Source organism: Lissotriton helveticus, chromosome 12 (assembly GCF_964261635.1).
Source record: "Lissotriton helveticus chromosome 12, aLisHel1.1, whole genome shotgun sequence".
NCBI lineage: Eukaryota > Metazoa > Chordata > Amphibia > Caudata > Salamandridae > Lissotriton > Lissotriton helveticus.
The window spans coordinates 828,993,120-829,012,689 of record NC_136073.1 but is presented as its reverse complement, the minus strand read 5'-3'; the positions used below and the strand labels follow the sequence as shown (position 1 = coordinate 829,012,689).

The 19,570-nt window shown below is 42.1% G+C and overlaps 1 protein-coding gene across 1 annotated transcript in view; it reads right to left on the bottom strand.

Annotated features, from left to right (window-relative positions):
* Positions 1-5,030: 5,030 nt before the first annotated feature.
* The window catches only part of LOC144798972 (uncharacterized), a 39,153-nt gene continuing 24,613 nt past the window's right edge, over positions 5,031-19,570 (bottom strand). Inside the window, exons 2-3 of the mRNA XM_078670113.1 lie at positions 16,863-16,947; positions 5,031-8,806 (exon numbers count right to left, since the gene is read on the bottom strand). Coding sequence (XP_078526239.1) covers positions 6,339-8,806; positions 16,863-16,947 — 2,553 coding nt within the window. The 3' untranslated portion in view covers positions 5,031-6,338. The remainder of the gene's footprint in view (positions 8,807-16,862; positions 16,948-19,570) is intronic.

Here is a 19,570-nt window from a genome sequence, read left to right as displayed (position 1 = left end):
ATAGACATGGGCGTGCATACCGGGGGAGACAAGTTTGCCACAGCCCACCTCTTCCCGCGTAGGACATACTACAACCCTACAGCCTGCAACTCAACAGAGGCACGCCTGTCCTTGCACTGCACAATTTGGGTGGTACTTGGCCATTTTAATGATGTTCATGCACTATGCAAATGCTAAGCAGCATAAAATGATGACTTATGAATGTACTACGCTAGACATACCAACAGCACAGTAGGGCTCACAAGGCCTTTAGAGGTAAAAAAACATATATTTTAGAAAGCTGTAATATGGTTGCTGTATAATCCACCACTGACTACGAAGTCACATCCTGGAGGCATGTAGTGCGTAAGAAGAAACCACCAAGTAACATTTCATAGCACTCAACTACCAGAGCACCATGAATACTGTAGATCTATTTCTCAATGGAGCATCATCAGGCAATGGGTATCTTTAGTCCATGTAGCTAGAACATGACGCGTGAGGTTTATCTGACAGCACCTTACATGAGATGCGGACCAAAACAAAATACTTGGATAGCCACCCTTCTTGGCGTCACAGCTAAGGAGGCAAAAACCGACTCCCCGGATATCCTATGTGCGATGCTATCCCTCCCAGGAAATACGTTTTTAGCTATTATCAATATATACTCTAGACCTACCAAGAGTGGACAAGAGTCAGTAGTCTTTAAACAACTGATGGAATTTGCACAGACTCTTGACCCTGGGACTGGTTTGATCATCGGGGGGGGGGGGACTTTAATTGCCAGTTTGACCCTCTTATGAAATCTGGCACGGAGGATATTGATGAGGAGAACCTCCACTGGAATATTCCCGAATCTAATATCCCACCGGTGAAAGCATGGACCCCTTTGGTTCTCCAAATACGTTCCCTTACTTTGTCTCCGTCTGTAAGGCCTTGCAATGGTCGGTTTATTTCGGACAGCCCAGGAAATGCGACCTTCAATAGAGTGGGCAAATCATCAATCATTGATTATATCTTGATTGAATTAAGGGCATGGGACAAGATCCAGGATTTTAAGATCTGTGAGCGGACGGACAGTGACCACAATGCCCTAGTTCTGTCATGAAACCAGGGAGTTGGGGACTGACCAATCCCTTGACTAACCAAGACTGTGCCCCACTGCCTCTCCTTCTCCATAATAATAGGCGGAGAATTAAATGGCCACACATAAGGAGCTGTCCAAACAAACATTCCCAAATCTATCACCAGGTTCTCCCTTATCTCATGGATATGGCAGAGGCTGAACAACTGTGCCTTTTAGAGGGGAGGAATAATAGGCCCGTTGAAGTTCACAACCAGCTATCACAAAAAATGCTAGAGGTCTTTTTTCCAATCCAGACGCATAGGGAAACTCAGGTGAAAACACACCCATGGTACACCGCTGATTGCCGCATACTGAAAGGGGAACTAACTAGAGCAATCAAGGCAAATAACCGACCCCAAATTAAGCTATTAAGGGTACAGTACAAGCGAGCTACAGAAAGCGAAAGAAAGTCTTGGGAGGCAGAACAGTGGGATGAGCTAAAGATGGCATTACAGTGTAGAGATCTCAAAACATTCTGGGCAATTGTTACTAATGATGGCGGGGCTGTAAGGAACGCAGTTAGCCCAAACATAGCCCCAGCTGTTTGGGAGGAACATTTTGGTAGTCTCTACACTCGACCGCACACTGGTGACTCCGAGCTGGTATCCCTGAGTCCCCCCTACGAGTGCAGACTGGGGGGGCCCAGGAGATATCAATACTCGAAGTGGAATCCGCTATTATGAAGCTGCTGCCCAATAAAGCCCTGGGCTTGACAAAATCCCTGGTGACTTGTTCCGTTCGGAACAGAAAATATGGGCTCCATATCCCTGTGTCCTTTACAACTCAATCATGATGGGGGCTGACCCGCCAGAGACGTGGCGGGGGGCGGAGATTGTTCCAACCTTCAAAAAAGGCTTCCCTCTCCTACCCTCAAACTACAGGCCAATCAGCTTGATAGATATCCCACAGAAAGTACTTGGGCGGGTACTTCTGGAAAGAATCCAGACCTGGGAGGAGGACAATAGTATACTGAGCCCATTCCAAGCAGGTTTTAGAACCGGTACATCCACAATTGACCAGATCTTCCGACTCCAGGTGTTATACTGGAAATCAGTGAGTGTAGAGGGTGGCAGCCTCTACCTCATATTTGTGGACCTGCGGGCCGCGTTCGATCTGGTCCTTAGAGACAAATTGTGGAAAGTCCTCTACGACCTGGGTCTCCCATCATACTTGTTGGAAGTACTGAGGAGACTCCATCAAGGTAATTTTGCTCAGGTCAGATGCGGAAGGGGGGGGGAATTGTCCGGAAGATTTGAGGTGCAGAGGGGGGTGCGCCAGGGTTGTGTGATGGCTCCCACTCTCTTTTGCCTCTACATTAATGGGCTCATTAAATATCTTCTAAATACAAAAGATACAGATGCCCCAAGGTTGATCACTGGAAGAGTGCCCGCATTAATGTTTGCGGACGACACTCTACTGTTGTCGCGAACAGCCACCGGTATACAACGTATCCTTGATGGTTTCGCAGATTTCTGTGAGCGAAGCGGTCTAGAGATTAACCAGGCTAAAACCAAGTTCATGGTTCTAAATCCCCCTAGGAAGACGCGGCCAAACCCGGCCCTGAAGGGTACACCCCTTGAGAGAGTAAAAACATTTGAATATCTTGGCATTACTCTCGAGGAACATCTGGGGTGGAATGCACAGATAGCTAAGTCAACCCTGAAATTGACTCAGATTGTGGGCGGGATTTCGGAAATGTATAGAACACTAGCCTGGAAACCGGCTGCGCCTGTTGTAGAGATATATAAGCCTCAAGCCAGAACAGCCGCTATATATGGGGCGGAACTATGGGGACAACATCGGCCCAAAAGCCTGGCAAGGGTGGAACATACCTTTATGAGAAACCTGTTTTCCTTGCCAGCTAGTACCCCCCTGGTTCTACTAAGATTAGACCTGGGGTTATTCGGTGCGGGAGAAGAGGTGGCCTTGAGGCCACTCACCTACTGGCGAAGACTGTGGACAGTCCAAGAGTTAGCTCCCTATCGGGCAGAGTTCCAGGAGGTTTGGGTCTCTCTTAAAACCAAGAAAGTACCATGGTTATCCCATAATTAAGGATTTGTGTGCTAGGTTAGGTCTCTTGGAGCTATGGGAATCCCCCGAATCAGCGTGCCCTGTGCGTTCTAGGGCAGATGTGATAAAAAGGTACCGGTCGCTTAACTCGATGACTCTACAAACTAGCAGCTCAGTTGGGATACTAACAAGCCAATTCCTTGATATTAAAGTAGAATATAAAAAAGAGGAATTCCTAGACATGATACATCCTCCCCAAGCAAAAAAGCTTTTTTTACAGTTTAGACTGGGTACACTACCATTAAGGTCATATACTAGCAGTTGGGATGCAAACAAACTTTCTGTGTGCCAGGCGTGTGAACACTCTCTGGAAATTGAAAGTCATGTGTTCTTTGTCTGTCCGGCATATGGGCTGGCACGCCGCCGTTGGGTCAAACCTATTTGCAAGAACCTGGGTTTTCGTAAGTGCAACCAAGCGCTTAGAATCCTAAAATACGACACTCACCCTCCATTAGTTTTTGCTGTCTCCCGTTTCTTAAACTGTATGTGGATTAAGCGCAGAATCCATGTAACGACTTGAAATAGACCACGGGTCGGCGCTTAAAGTTCCGCACTGCATTGATAACATAATGGATGGTTTAATTCTACTTTTAAACGTTAGATGTTTGTAAATATGGTGTATATATATGAAATGTAATTTTATCAAATTTTATGTATCATTTGTAAATGTATTTTTATGCTATGCTGTTCTTTTTAACATGTACTTTTATGACCCGCAGTGGTCGAAATAAAGTTATCAATGATGATGATGAATATGTAGATCGAGTTCAGGATAAGGCTTAGTAGAACATATATATTTTTTGCAGAACGGGCAAATACCTTGCAGTCTCACATTGTTTAAAAATATGAATTTACTAGTACCTTAAGTGATTATGCATTTTGTTGAGCTCTCACCTCACTACCATCTCATTGTTTTTGCTGTTGGCAAATACATACTCCTACCGCTCTGGTGGGTGTGAGAGATGCAGTATTAAAACAGCCATTTTCCACCAAGTGATTATAAGAAAATTGATGCTCACCGCATAAAGAAATGAAAAGTGATAGAGTTTTGCCAAGCGTTAAATGTCACAAATATATTTTGCATGCCTAAGCAGCTGCAAAATGGCGTGGTAGTAGACCGCACCTTCATCATACGTGAATAATACACACATCCAGATTGAAAACACCACCAATGATGTTAAAGAGTACACATCATTTCGCATGAGAGAGAATGATGAGCAGATTGGTCAAAACTGGTGAAACAAAGTGAAAAAAACATATTCAATGCTCTAAACAACCAACAAGTTATAATGTATTGACTATACACCTTACCAAATCCAAGAAGGAAGCAAGTAGCAGTCATATACCTTAGGTACATTTATATATAATGTGACATCAACAGGGCATTTGCCAATGAGTGTTTCACATTAATATGGTGGTATTCAATAAGAGCTGGCTCATGGTTATCAAAAGCCGTACCACCACACGACTAGTAAGTAGCAATGTCTGGGAATCACTAACAAAGCCTATAGTGCAGAAATGTTTTCGGATGCAAATGGCTGATTCTTCTTCTCGTTCAACGCACATGGATTCTTAAATATTATCATATTTAGAGTGCCATATTTTTAACACACTGTTTTCATTGCATTTTCAGGGTTTTCGATAGAGATACATTTTTAATAGCACCTTTTTTAATTGTTACCTTTTTATATCCTTATCCTACTTGTATCCTACGTGTTTACATCTTAGCAGAGCTCCATTTCGATGTACTTTGCCTTGCTTTTCATATGTGTAATGCAGGGTCACCTTCCTTAAAGTCTTACAGTGCCATACAAACACTTAATCACAGGCAAACAATCAAGACCACTCAGTTGGATATATTCACATATGTTATGTTTATTCATGCACCGTTTTGAATAACTTACTTTCTAGAATACCATGCTGGAAATGGGTCAACTTTCTATCAAAAATGTTTCCTATGAAGGTAAAGATGTTGTATTTTACTGATCATCTTTTTTGCTTTTATGTGAGGTAAATTATTCAGTAATTCTTGCTGAATTGCTTTTTAGTCAATTGCTTTTGTATTGCTCTGCACAGGTAAATTCTTTTTTATTTCTGTTCAAATTTGAAGTCTCTGAATGTATTTTTCCATTTACTTGTAAGTCCATATCGGATGTTTTTCCATGTTGATTGCTAGAATGTTTGGTGCTCCTAACATATTTGATTCTTCTACTTCTTTTCGTGCATGGGTACTGCAAATGCGTAGTGAAACTGCCTCTGAAGCAGCACAGGTAAATTTGAATTTCTATAGTGTTTTCTTCGGATGGAGGAAACCATCCATTACGCATCACAAAATAATAATGACTTGATACAGAACTCATGTATTGTTTCTAGTTATAGCTGTATACCTTCAATATTTGACATGCCAGAGTAGGCAAAATGTATGTGGCTGTTTTTTTGTACTATAAGCCTTCAATACAATATTTCTGTAGCTAAGCTGATGAGCATGTGACCGTTTATAGATTTTATAATTAAAATAGCTATTTTCAGGGCAGTCTTCGTTTCTGGAGCAGTTCGGCAACAAGAAATGGGAGAGTGACTTCTAGCTTGAGCAATGTAACTTTCAGTTTTTTCAGGCATGAAATGTGTCAATTTTGTGATTCAAACTTCCGTAGCAACATCTACGCCTCCTCCTATTGTTAACCCCTTCCTTTTCGATAAGGTGCAGAATTTCAGTGGAAGACTTCCATTGACATGTGTCTTTTTCGTACATTTGCAGAACTACATCTCACAATTGAAAATATTTGTTTTACAGTTTGAAGATGTCCATTCTTATTATAGTCAAATGCATACCAAAGCTGTACATCACTAGCTTCCTTAGGAAGGAGGAGGCTTTATTTATTTTATGTTTTCCTAATAATGAGGTCAGAATTGCATCCAAGTAATGAACGTGGCTTCTCACTGAGTTTTCTGCTTAGAGCATAGGCATCTGGATATGGAATTTGCATGAAATATTTCTAGATGGAACTATATGATAGAATCAAAACTAACCATCTTATAATGACATGACTTATGGTGTTGTTATTTCGTTTAACTTCACTGAAGCTGGGCACATTCAGTATGCTTTTAGAAGCATGAAACCTCAAAAGATTTAACTTATATTATGAGCAATCTCAATATTTTATCAACTAACTCTCTTTCCTTTTCGTCCCTTCCTGTGTATTCTCTGATGTATGCCTAGGTGTGCTCTCTGCCTGAAAGATTTCCCACACTCAAGACATGGATAAGGCTTCTCTCCTGTGTGGGTTCGTCTATGTGTTTTTAGGTGTGGTAACTGGGCGAAAGCCTTTCCACAAACTGAACATGAATATGGTTTTTCTCCGGTGTGTATTCTCTGATGTATGACCAGATCACATCTTTGAATAAAGCATCTTCCACACTCAATACAACGATAAGGTTTTTCCCCAGTGTGAATACGTTGATGAGTGATCATGTGAATTAATTGTCTGAAACTCTTTCCACATTCAGTGCATTTGAATGGTTTTTCACCTGTGTGCATCCTCTGGTGTCTTTTTAGTTGTGACACCTGGGCAAAACAGTTCCCACAATCAGAACATGGGTATGGTTTTTCACCTGTATGAACTCTTTGATGTATGGCCATATCTGATGAGCGAATAAAAGTCTTGTCACACTCAGAACAACGGTACGGCCTCACTCCTGTGTGTAAATGTAAATGCTTGTGCAAGGATGACGAGCCGCAAAAACTCTTTCCACACTCTGTACATTCAAATGGTTTCTCTCCTCTGTGCATTCTCTGGTGCGTAGTTAAATTTGATAATGTGCTATAACTCTTCCCACAGTCACTGCATGCATATAGCTTCTCTCCAGTGTGTACACGCTGGTGTCTGGTTAGCTGAGCCAACTGATTGAAATTCTTACCGCATTCATTACATGGAAAAGGTTTTTCTCCAGTATGTATTCTCTGATGAATAAGAAATTGTGATGACAAGTGGAATTTTTTTAAACATACAGTACACGAATATGGTTTTTCCCCTGAATGCATTCTCTGATGAATGACAAAGTGTGACGAGAAACGGAAACTCTTCCCACATACAGTACAGCAATACGGTTTCTCTCCTCTGTGGGATGCCTGATGCTTCAATAAAGGTGATAACTCACAAAAACTCCTGGAACACTGGTTGCATCTAAATGGTTTTTCAATTGAGTGTGTGTGCTGGTGTTTCTTAAGGCTTGAGGAAACAACAAACCTCCTATCACATATATTACAAACGTATGGTCGCTCTCCTGTATGTGTTCGTTGATGAATAACCAATCCGGATGTCTGACTGAAATGTTTTCCACATTCTGTGCAGGCATAAGGTTTCTCTCCAGTATGTATTCTCTGATGAGATGTGAGGTGTGATGCCTTCCTGAAGCATTTGGAACACTCAATGCACGTATATGGTTTCTCTCCTGTGTGTATTCGTTTGTGTGAGACTAGAGCGGAGGAGACCGTGAAACATTTCCCACATTCACCACAGGCATAAGGTTTTTCTTCAGTGTGTATACGTTGGTGTGTACGCAGAGATGATGAGTCACGGAACAACTTTCCACATTCGGTACATACATAAGGTTTTTCACCCGTATGTATTCTTCGATGAGTGGACAAATGTGCTAACTGGGTGAAGTTCTTCCCACAATCTGTACACGAATATGGTTTCTCTCCCGTATGTATTCTTCGATGATTCCGATGGTGTGAAGCCTTAGAGAAAGTCTTACCACAATCACTACATACAAATGGCCTTTCTCCTGTGTGGATTCTCTGATGCTCAATAAGGCGGGCTGAGTCAAAGAAACGCTGATCACATTCAGTACACACATGAGGTTTCTCACCAGTGTGTCCTAATTCATGTCGTGATAGGTGTGCTACTTGTTTGAAATTCTTCCCGCATTCCTTGCAGGTAAAAGGTTTCTCTCCTGTGTGCATTCTATTATGAATAAGAAGGTGTGATGATCTGTGAAAACCTTTCCCACAAACACTGCACACATGTGGCCTTTCTCCTGTATGCATCTTTTCATGTCGGGTGAGTTGTGCCAGCTTGTTGAAACTCTTTCCACATAAAATACACTTATGCAGTTCATTGCTGCTCACTGTCATTGTGTGCACTGCCTGGTGTTTGGTTAGCTGTGATGAACTACTGAAACATTTTCCACAGTCACTACATTTATAAGGATTGTGTCTTGTTTGCAGTAGCTTCTTTGAGGTTGGCGGTGACAAGATGCTAAAACGCTTCACATATTCAGCACTGGTGGATGGTTTATCTTCTGGCTGTGTTGGTTTATTTTCAATTAGTAATGAAAACCTACTGAAAATATTTCCATTATCAGTATCTTGTAGTTCGATGTCTCCTATGTGAGATTTCAGTTTGGTAATAGGAGCTGGTTTTCTGGTACCTCCTGCATATTGAGTAGATGAATAGAGTCCATTTTCTAGATTGGCCATGCCCTTCCTTAGATACTTAGTTTGAGTACTGACAGTAGCTTCCGTTTCAGTACCATTTACTTTTACAGTTTCTTTCTCAAAGTTGTTTCTTTTTAGTTTAATTTTTTTTATGACATCTTCACAGTTCTCTTTTTCTCTGGGTTCACAGTCTGCAGAAACAAATGAAAAGATGTACAAACATGCTCTTGGCAAACCATAGAATATTACATAAAAAACATGAATTAAATCAGTTTCATCGACACCCTGATGAAAAATATATTTATTATACCAATATATTTTTCTAAAACCCCCTACTCAAACGCTACCTGTACTTTTGTCTAACATATTTTTTGTGTTGACAAAGCCATTAGGTCTGACACTGTATAACAGCCGCTAGACAACAGACAATACTACTGGCATACACTGAAAACATTTTATAGACGCACATTCCAAAATAAAATGCCCAGACAAAAAATCTACAGGCAAGCACTCTTAGCACCAAATTATGATCTACTTTGCGTCTCTACTCTCCATCTGGTGGAAGCGAGATGAAAATAAGGAAAAAGATTGAACGTTGTTGAGAAATGAAAGTCTACCATCTCTGAAAATTGGCAAAAAGACTACCAGCTCTAAATAAAAACATACATTACCAATGTGCAACTGAGTTTGCTTACACTCTGAATATAAGGCAGTTCTGCACACAACGGAGTACCTGCTTGTTAAACTGTGGGGATCACTTTCTGTATATAAAGTCATCATTTCAAGGCATAGTGTGTACCATTTAACCATCTGAGAAGTGGCATTAGTGTTGTAGACAAGGTGGTAAAAATACATTCCTTACATTATTAAAAATGTCTTTATTTTTAGTACTGCCATATCATGCAACAAGAAATTACTCTCGAAATTTGAGACCCTTGTGGACTGCTGGAATCCTAGGCTGATTACATTTCTTTGTAGGCTGGAGTCCCGGCTATTAAAATATGGACAAACAAAATGTTAAAATGTTTAAAGCCCAGCAGGATAAAGCGATTTGCACTATGTTGGGTAATACTGACACCAGCAAAATAACTCATGGGCTGAATACACAGACATCTGATTTACTGGTCATGAATTTGATTACCTGGAAGATCAACTGAAACTTCAGTCATTTTAATAGTAAGAAAACAGATAACCATTAAATTGGGTAATAGTAACATTTGTTAGTTAAAGCACTTGGGAAGAGCATTTAATGTAGTGAGAAGCAATAGATAAAAAGTATATTGTTAGGCACAGTGCTATGAAGCCTCAATAGCATGACAGGAATAACTCTACTGAAAGAAATTGTTGTTGTGGAACTGAAGTTGTTCAGGTGTATTATATTATATTAAAATAGTCTGACCCAACTTGATTCTTCAGGTCCTGTGAACCACCTTAAAAGTAAACATATTGATTTAGGAAAACTAAAGTTCTCAAAGGTTCAGAAAAACATCACTGAAAGGACTTTGGGGAGAAAAAGAAGTCACAGTGCTATACAAAATGCTAACTAATTCTGAGTGATCACATGTGCTCCACAGTATAACTCCTTGCATCATTCAGCAATAATAAAGGTATATGTTTAAGCCTATGATATTTATTTTAAACACAGGACAATAACTGATTACCTTCAATATGCTAAACAGGTGCTCAGTTTTCTTTTTTTAAATAATAATCTTTTTAAGAAATGTGTTTTCCATTTGTTGTTTTTTACGCAGATGGAGGTCCTCATACAAGAGAGATAATCAGAGTGTTTGGACGAAGATGACGAGTTCAGGTTGGAAATAATTATCACATTGAGCAGGTGACAGAGTAGTCAGAGAATTGACGGGACAGAGAAAATACAAGCTATGTTCTGAAACAGACCAAGACGAAAGCGTGTTACATGGCTTTGTCGTCATATAGGCAATTTGCTGCTGACACACAAATAAATACATAATAAACTAGGAAAGAGATTTAGGTTTGTTATACACAAAGTGAAATGGGTTTAATTATGGGTTAGAGCAGCCAGATCATACATTTGCTTTCAGCATATGGAAAGAGCATATAAAGGCATGAACAGAAGGTACTTTCCCCCAACGAGTCTCAAAAGCATGTTCGGATCATCAAATGCATGTTGCAAAAACTGTGAAAAGAGTCTATGTGCTCCATATGGAGTGGTCATGCCTACATATGCAAAATTATTAAAGGAGATCTTGACCCAGATTAGAACAATGACTGGGATCGCCTTGCCGCTCCAGCCCTGATATTGCTCCTTGGGAGGAATATCCGGGCATGTCGTGCTCCCCTGCATGAATCCCCAGGCTGAGGGGGCATAGAGGGCCCTAGTTTCAGCACCGCCCGCCTTTTCATGGAGGAAAGACCTCCGCGAAAATGCTGGTGGTCCTGAAACTTGTAATATGCATGGCGGAGCGCAGCAGTACCACCTGCATTTTACAATGGCCCTCCCTGACCGCCGTGCCACCGCCAGTGAACAGCGGTTCCCTGACGGAGCCAGCGGTCCAATTATGGTCCGACTGCCCAACTCGTAATAGGGTGGTCAGAACGCTGGATATACTCAGTAACAGGAATTACCGAACGTATTGCAGTTAACTGGGCAGCTCGTCATTAGGGTCAAAGTCTTTTGGCAAACATGTAGGCATCACAGTCCGAGCAATTTTTTAACTGTTCTGGGGAATGTACGGCTATGCAAATGACATTCCAAACTGGAACCACATGTGAGCTCGGGGGGGGAAAGCAAAAGGGTTGGTGCTCTAAGATATCAAACCATATAGATATCTGATTGTAACCTGAAGGCCCTGAGCTTCCAATACCAACAACAAAGCTCAATGGGGTAATACACCTGCTGCTTAGAGCTATGTGTTCCTCAGGTGCAGGTTCCAGGTTCCATTGATGGTAAGACAGCATATAGATGAAGGCACCTCTAGCCGTTATTGGGTTTGATTGCAGGTTCTAAAGTGTGGCTTGCAGATCATATGATGAAATTCGTCAGGACCAACCCAAACGCTTCACCCTTCCATGGTTGATTAAATGAACACATTTAAATGCGATTATAGTATCATATGTGTCTCAGATTTGGATACAGGAACAAGCAGCCTTTGCAGACTCAACTCACACATTTATGTCTTCCTAGGGAACATGTTAGTGAGTGCAAAAAATATACAGATACAAAAGAGTCAACTAAATAAGGAGAAATAGGCTACTACTCTAGCTGGAGGTAACACAGCACTGAAACGGCTATGACTCACATAATTGACAATGCCATCCAAATCCTAGATCAAAATAATACCTGCCTCCTCATCCTTCTTGATCTTTCGTCAGCATTTGACACAGTGAAACATGAGAACTTACTCGATCTCCTAAAGACAAGAATGGGCTTCTCTGGGACTGTGCTTTGCTGGTTCACTTCCTTCCTACACAACCGGTCTCAAAAATTCAAGAGCAAAAACCTGATGTCCTCCCCAGTTCCGGTGTCGTTAGGTGTCCCTCAAGGATCCTGCCTATCCCCTACTTTGTTCAACCTAGTTATGGAGCCTCTCACCACCCTGCTACAAACATCAAATGTACACTTTCACATGTACGCCGATGACACTCAAATATATCTCAAGTTACATTCCCCCAACGACATCCTGAGTCTGAACTCAACGATCAGAAGCACCCAATCCTGGCTGGCCGACAACCACCTCAAACTCAATGCTATGAAGACTGAGTTCCTCCTAATCTCACCTCCCTCGAAAATATCTTCCGCTCAAACATGGCTTAAACACCTAACAGCACTCAATGTCCAACCGACCATCGTGGACTCAGCAAAATCCTTAGGCATAACACTTGACACCAACCTCAACATGCAGCAGCATATCAGCAAGGCTACCAAGGGGGCGAACTTCCAAATAAATACCTTGAGGAAACTGAAACCTTTCCTTCCAGCAAAAGACTTCCAAATAGCAGTACAAGCTCTGGTCACTCCTCGCATAGACTACGGCAGCGTGGCCCTCTGCGGCCTCCCCCTAACGACAACTGCACCCCTCAGAGCGTCACTAAATGCGGCAGCGAGACTCATCACTGGATCAAAAAAACACTCGCATATCTCCCCGGACTTCAAATCCTTGAACTGGCTGCCTCTTGAAGCCAGAATACAGCTGAAAATTGCCTGCATGACGCACAAGGCTATACACCTGAAATCACCCAGCTACCTCACTCAGAAGTTGACAATTTCCGGGGGGTCCAGAACTACCAGGAGCTCAAACAATCTTCTGCTGAAACCGCGAAGAGTCCGGAAGGAAAAAACTTACAAACGCTCCTTCTCTGGAATGGCGCCCAGGATCTGGAACGCACTCCCTCCTGAAACGAGGCTCATCTCCTCCTCCCTTCTTTTTAAGAAAGAAGTCAAAAGTATCCTTATGGATAAATACACTTGAACAATGCGCTTGACTTACACTGCGAACAGTACTCCAGCATTTTATTATGATATAGCCTATATATTCCTCTGCACGTGTGTTGTGACCTATATTAGTCTGAAATGCTTAGATCCTTTTTTCTCCATCTCTGTATAATCACGGCGTTTTTGTTGTCATACGCTCCCACTATGCCTGGCTACCTCATACCTGTACTATACGTAATATTTTTGCTATGTACTGGAGCGTGATGATCTTGATGATGATGATTTTGACCTATATTAGTATGAAATGCTTAGATCCTTATTCTCTCCATCTCTGTATAATCACAGCGTTTTTGTTGTCATACGCTCCTACTATGCCTGGCTACCTCATACCTGTACTATACTTAATATTTTTGCTATGTAATGGAACGTGATGATCTTGATGATGATTACACCTGCCTCTGTAAAGCGCGCTGTTATCTGCAAAGATCTTGTTCGCGCTATATAAAACTTTCAAAATAAATAAACACTATTTCTAAGCTTATTTCTGTTTTAATTGACCAATAGGTTTTGTTGACAGTTGCACTGACACACCACTTTTTATAGCTCTATCACTGCCCATGTTACGTGAGACCTCTTCAGTCTGCAGACTCTGTTTAGTTAACAACAAATAGGAATTAATTAATTAGATTTATTAGGAGCACTATCCACCAAGAGGGGAATCCTAGCATTGGAGTGGATCAGGTTCAAGCAGAAAAAGGAAAGAAAGGGCCCCATCCAACCAGAGACAGGGAAAGAACATTATGAAGACTGACCAAATTACCAGATCTTTTTAAAGCTGGTAAGAAGAACTTCTTCCTTAATCTGTGGAGACGTTGGTTCCGAAGTTTCAGTGTGGAGGCAGAAAGAGCCCGGTCACCAGAGCAACTCTTTAAACGTTTTGGATGTTACATTTATTTTACGCAGGAACAGGTCCTGCACTCTGAAGAGCACGGGGATCCAAACAAAGTCATTTGAAGATCATATAATTGCAAATTGGAAGCCAATGCAGCTAGGAGAGAGAGAGACTCACTTCCTCTCTCTATTGATGCCTAGAATAAGTCTTGCAGTGATATTCTGAACAATCTGGAGTAGATCCAAAACATGTTTATTGATCCCTACTTACACAAAGAATTCCTGTCATACAAACAGGACATTGTTGCAGCCTGAACCCAGGTTTCTTAAAATGGGTAGGCTGGAGTGGCAACATCTTTTTCAGGGTCTCTAAGATTCCGGAGCTAGATGCAGTGACCCTGGTGATCTGAAGGGTGAGGATAATTTTGGAATCAAAGATTACCCAACGTGTCTGAATGTTTAGATGTATACTCTAGAATTTCTGGACAGAAGTCATTGCTGCAGATAGTCAAGCCATGGCCCAGAGTTACCACTTCTTTCTTAGCTCTGTTAAACAGCAGTTAATTTTACATTTTACAGTCTGCCACTACTGACAAACACTTCTGAAAATTAATATGATCAACATATTCTCTATTCCGATCAATCATTGAGTGTAGTCAGCATAGAAGCAAAAGGTTGAATCAAATGAACGTATCAGAAAGGAAATTGGTCTAATTACATGATGGACCCAGTGTTTGAAGAAAACTCCTAAAAATCATTGGATGGCCGCACATCCAATTGTCCACGGGAGAAGGCAACTCCATCAGAACACCAGGTCCCGGAGAACGTGATGGTCCCAGGTATAGGCCATCTGGACACTTCCTTCATCACCCAATCCCAGAGCTTTCAAGCATCTTGGGGCTGCAGCAGTGGTGTATGATAAAATAATAATAATATACAACTATCAAAAAGACTCCTTCCACAAAAGAGCAGTCCTTTGCCACTCCAAAGCTGTCTCGACAGAGACCCTTATCCGTGTAATCAGATAATTTGTGTCACTGTTCCACTTAAGCTAAAGGTCCAGTGTTTGGATGGACCAACATGCACACTTGAAAGCATCGCACACCCACTCTTGTGAACATTATGCCGAAAACCTGCAATCTCATTGAAACTGTGTTTTGCATTTAAACTCAAAAGAAACCTTTCCATCTTGGTCGGGTTTCTTGGTTTTAAACCTTGCTCATGGTTCTTGATCATGGCCGCCCTCCTTTCTGACAAGAGATGGGGTTCATTACAGATCTGATCTTATCTGGACAAGACTGAGTAGCACTATATACTGAAGTGTTCCTGAAGGCAAAAAACTGAAACCTCAGCCAATTCCAAACAAAACCACTACGGAATTGCTGCCCGAAGAGAAACTTGCAAATTAGCTCTCATGAACTATATGCATTGACTTCCAAACTAATAGGGAATCTCCTTGAATATACTGTGCCTACGACCCTACGCAAGGTTACATATAGATGGATTTCTCCAGTTTTACACTCCTACTACAATTGTATTGGTGCTAGTTACCACCAATCAAAGACAAAAGACATCATGTACAAAGACGACTCTCTTAAGATTTGAACATACTGTAGTTCCAAACTCCCTACTCAGAACGTTTGAGAGAAAGAAGGGGTGGTCAAGCAGCAAACACGGGGTACGTCTAGAGTGGGTGTTCTGCTGAGACTTGTACTCGATCAGAGCGTCCCTCATATGCTTTCACCCTTGAAATAGAGCGATCCCCAACAAGAAAGGCATAGAATGACTGCTGGAGGCAATGGGCGTTTTACAAGGGTTCTCTTTTCGAAGCAGCAGGATTATAAGGCAAGCTAGAGAAGGCAACACTGGCCTCCTTTTGAATACGGGTAGACAACAGGGCGTGTGGCAGCAACGCCTGAGACCCAAGCGTATGAGAAAGGTAGACAATCTCAGGATATGTCTATGGAGTGCAGTGGCTTCTCACCTTGAGTGCTACAAAATGGGTTATGGCTGGACTGCAAGCATCATTGCAGAGAGAAAGAGGAATATTTGGCCAAATGACTGGTGATCGGGTGAAGAGAGTTTGGATGGGTGGAAGCTCTTTTGGTTTCCTTGCATCCAAACTATGGAACTCTGTCCCTCTGCAGATAAGGGATGGAAAAACTGAACTTTGGTTTCGGAAAAATGTAAAAACTTGGCTTTTTAAATAATGTAATCTGTTGCTCTGTCTTTTTGTGCTCTTGCTAGGAACTTGATCCTCTAGCGCTGGGACACTCCTGGTGGAGTAGCTATGCGCCTAATAAAAGTCTTTATTATTATTACTATAGTTGCTTTGCTTTGATACTGTACCAAGGGGTTGAGCAGCCTTGAAGTTGCTAACAGGATGTTAGTCTGCAGATTTGTACCAGCAGCTTGCCAAATACTTTCTCGCCGTACTTCCTGCACCTCCTCAAAGTCTATAACCTAGGAGAAAACTCCCAAAGCCCCTTAAAGTAACTCATTCTGCAACTCAACACTGTTGTAATTTCTTGGCTCTCCTACTGCCATCATGTCTCTAACGCCCTCCCTTAGCTCTGGGTATTCCTGAGCACAGCAAACACCTCTGAATCACTTTCATTTTTTGGACTGTACACTTACTGCACCTCAGCACTCCCAGCCTCTTGGTCTCACAGTATCTGCACCTCCAGATGCCCACTCTCTGAACCCCAGAGCATCTCCAGTGGACGCTCTATGTTCTACAACACAATTCCCAACCACCCAACCATAGACAGGTAGAACTCCCATCCACACCAACGAATACCCTCAAGGTGACAGACATTGGTAGAAACATTATTAGATACATGGACAGACAGACTTTAGACATAAAAGGAACCAATGAAACCCCCCACCCCCAGCTCAGCAAGCAACTGAAAGTGAATACATTTCCCTAAGAGCCCGCTCACCTTCAGTCATATTCCTCTTGAACACCTTCTGATATTCCTCAAAGAGGGATAGTTTTCCGGCATTCTCCTCCACTTTCGCCAACGTCTGAAATGTTAATATTATTAAATATAAATTTTCTATTGATTGGAAAAGAGATCGCACAGAGAGGCACTAAAACGTACTGACGCAGTATGTGGAGACAGCGAAAAAATATACACTGATTTTTTCATTTATAAATAATGAATAAACAAATAGCATAAAAGGAAATTATACTGAGACTACTATCAGCATCAAGATTGTTGACATAAATCATGTATTTTGTATACTATTATTGAGATTTCAATATACTAACCAGTATTATTCATCTTTACAATGAAAGAAATGCAAACTTCTGAAATCTCAAAGAGAGTGAAATAATAAGGTATTTCATTAGCGGCGGCGCTGATCTGATATCTGATGGTCAAACAGGACGAAAACTGTTCAGGGTTCCAAACAGATCACACTGTTGTCATTCTATGCTCATCTTCATCCCTCTCATCCTCCAGACCTTGTGAACACTGCAGTGTTTTCTGAACCAATATATACACTGGGGATTTTTTAATGACACTTATGAGGCATTACAGGGTTTTTGTTAAACTTGGACAAAGATTATTTATTCTGCCTCATTTTCACTACAAGTAGATAAGGACTATATTTTCGAATCTAAAACTATGAAGTTGATGTTTCTCTACCTTACAGCCCCTCAGATGCAGTTAATGCATCCTCAGTCAAGCTTATCTCCATAGACCCATGTGACTGGTCTGACCACCACTCCATCGCCTTCATCTTACCTGGGACCCGCAAGACAAAGTCACCGCAACCAGTGATTCCCAAACGCTGGACCAGAGACACTAAGAACCTCGACCTTATGAAACTGGAGGCTCGCTGCAATTCTGATCTCCCCCCTCGCACATAACCACGGTCAGCGACCTCAATGAACATTACTCGGCGTCTATATCAAACATTCTGGACGACCTTGCCCCTCTAAAACTAAAAAGAACACAAATCAAAGACAGTAACCCCTGGTTCACCCAACATGGAGAGGAGATCCCTATGGCAATCTGAAAGAACCTGGAGACAAAACCCCTCTGCTACGCATCTAAAACTTCTCCGCCAAGCGAGAAACTCCTACAACAAGCACATCCTCAAATCCCAAAAAATAATATTTCAGATCGGAATTGGGGAACGCCAAGAATAGACCCCGTAAGATCTTTGAGCTGGTAAAACACCAATCTCATAAACTGGCTAAAACACCAAAAGAATCCCCCAAATCTCTAATATCGTCAGAGGAATTCTCCTCTTTCTTTGCTGATAAAATCACGGCATTAGGAATTGAACTCAGTACCGCGCCCTACTCTCAACCCCTTGCGGACCTGCCCCCTTTTTCAGCACCACCCCCTCTGGCCTCACCTAAAAACCTGGACTGGACAGACTTCGAATACTATGACGAAGACTACTACTGTATACTGTCTACTGTATACACTGGGCCTAAATGCACAAATCTTTATTTTAACCCCTCTAATGCAGTCTGTTTGTATAAATCATCTTTGAGGGTGCCAATTGGCGGCCAGCGATACAGTAGCCTTGAACCTCTACCTACATTATGTCCTATGCAATACCCAATTTGTGATTATATAATTTTTAATTTTCTATGTGATGTTGTGTGTGAGATTTTGAGGAGTATGTCAAGAATAGAAAACTAAGGCATTAGAGATGATCAGTTTGCCATAAATGCGGTCGTTCAATTGTCTTTTTGTTTTTAATTGTGTCCATCCTCACCACCCCTTGTTGTAAATATTTTTGTCCACCCTAAGCGTGGAAGGGTATACTCAGACATGAGTCCCTTGCTCATTGCACCATCAGGATTCAAGCAAGCCGGGCCGAAGACGGCTGTAATGCCAGAAACCGGTCCCCGGAAGCTTGTTTCCTTCCCAGTGTAAGAATTGGCTTTTGTAGTCTGGTCTGCCCTGTTCCCATGATGCACTGGGCCAGGGACAGACTAATTTGCATACAGCCAGGTTCTGAAACTGGGATGGTGCAATGAGCTAAAAAACGGTGTTGGATCTAGCCCTGATCTCTTGACTGGGTGAGAGTATTCTGCTTAATTCAGAGACTCTGTCCCTCACCACCCCTTGTTGTAAATATTTTTGCCCACCCTAAGCGTGGAAGGGTATACTCAGACATGAGTCCCTTGCTCATTGCACCATCAGGATTCAAGCAAGCCGGGCCGAAGACGGCTGTAATGCCAGAAACCGGTCCCCGGAAGCTTGTTTCCTTCCCAGTGTAAGAATTGGCTTTTGTAGTCTGGTCTGCCCTGTTCCCATGATGCACTGGGCCAGGGACAGACTAATTTGCATACAGCCAGGTTCTGAAACTGGGATGGTGCAATGAGCTAAAAAACGGTGTTGGATCTAGCCCTGATCTCTTGACTGGGTGAGAGTATTCTGCTTAATTCAGAGACTCTGTCCCTCACCACCCCTTGTTGTAAATATTTTTGTCCACCCTAAGCGTGGAAGGGTATACTCAGACATGAGTCCCTTGCTCATTGCACCATCAGGATTCAAGCAAGCCGGGCCGAAGACGGCTGTAATGCCAGAAACCGGTCCCCGGAAGCTTGTTTCCTTCCCAGTGTAAGAATTGGCTTTTGTAGTCTGGTCTGCCCTGTTCCCATGATGCACTGGGCCAGGGA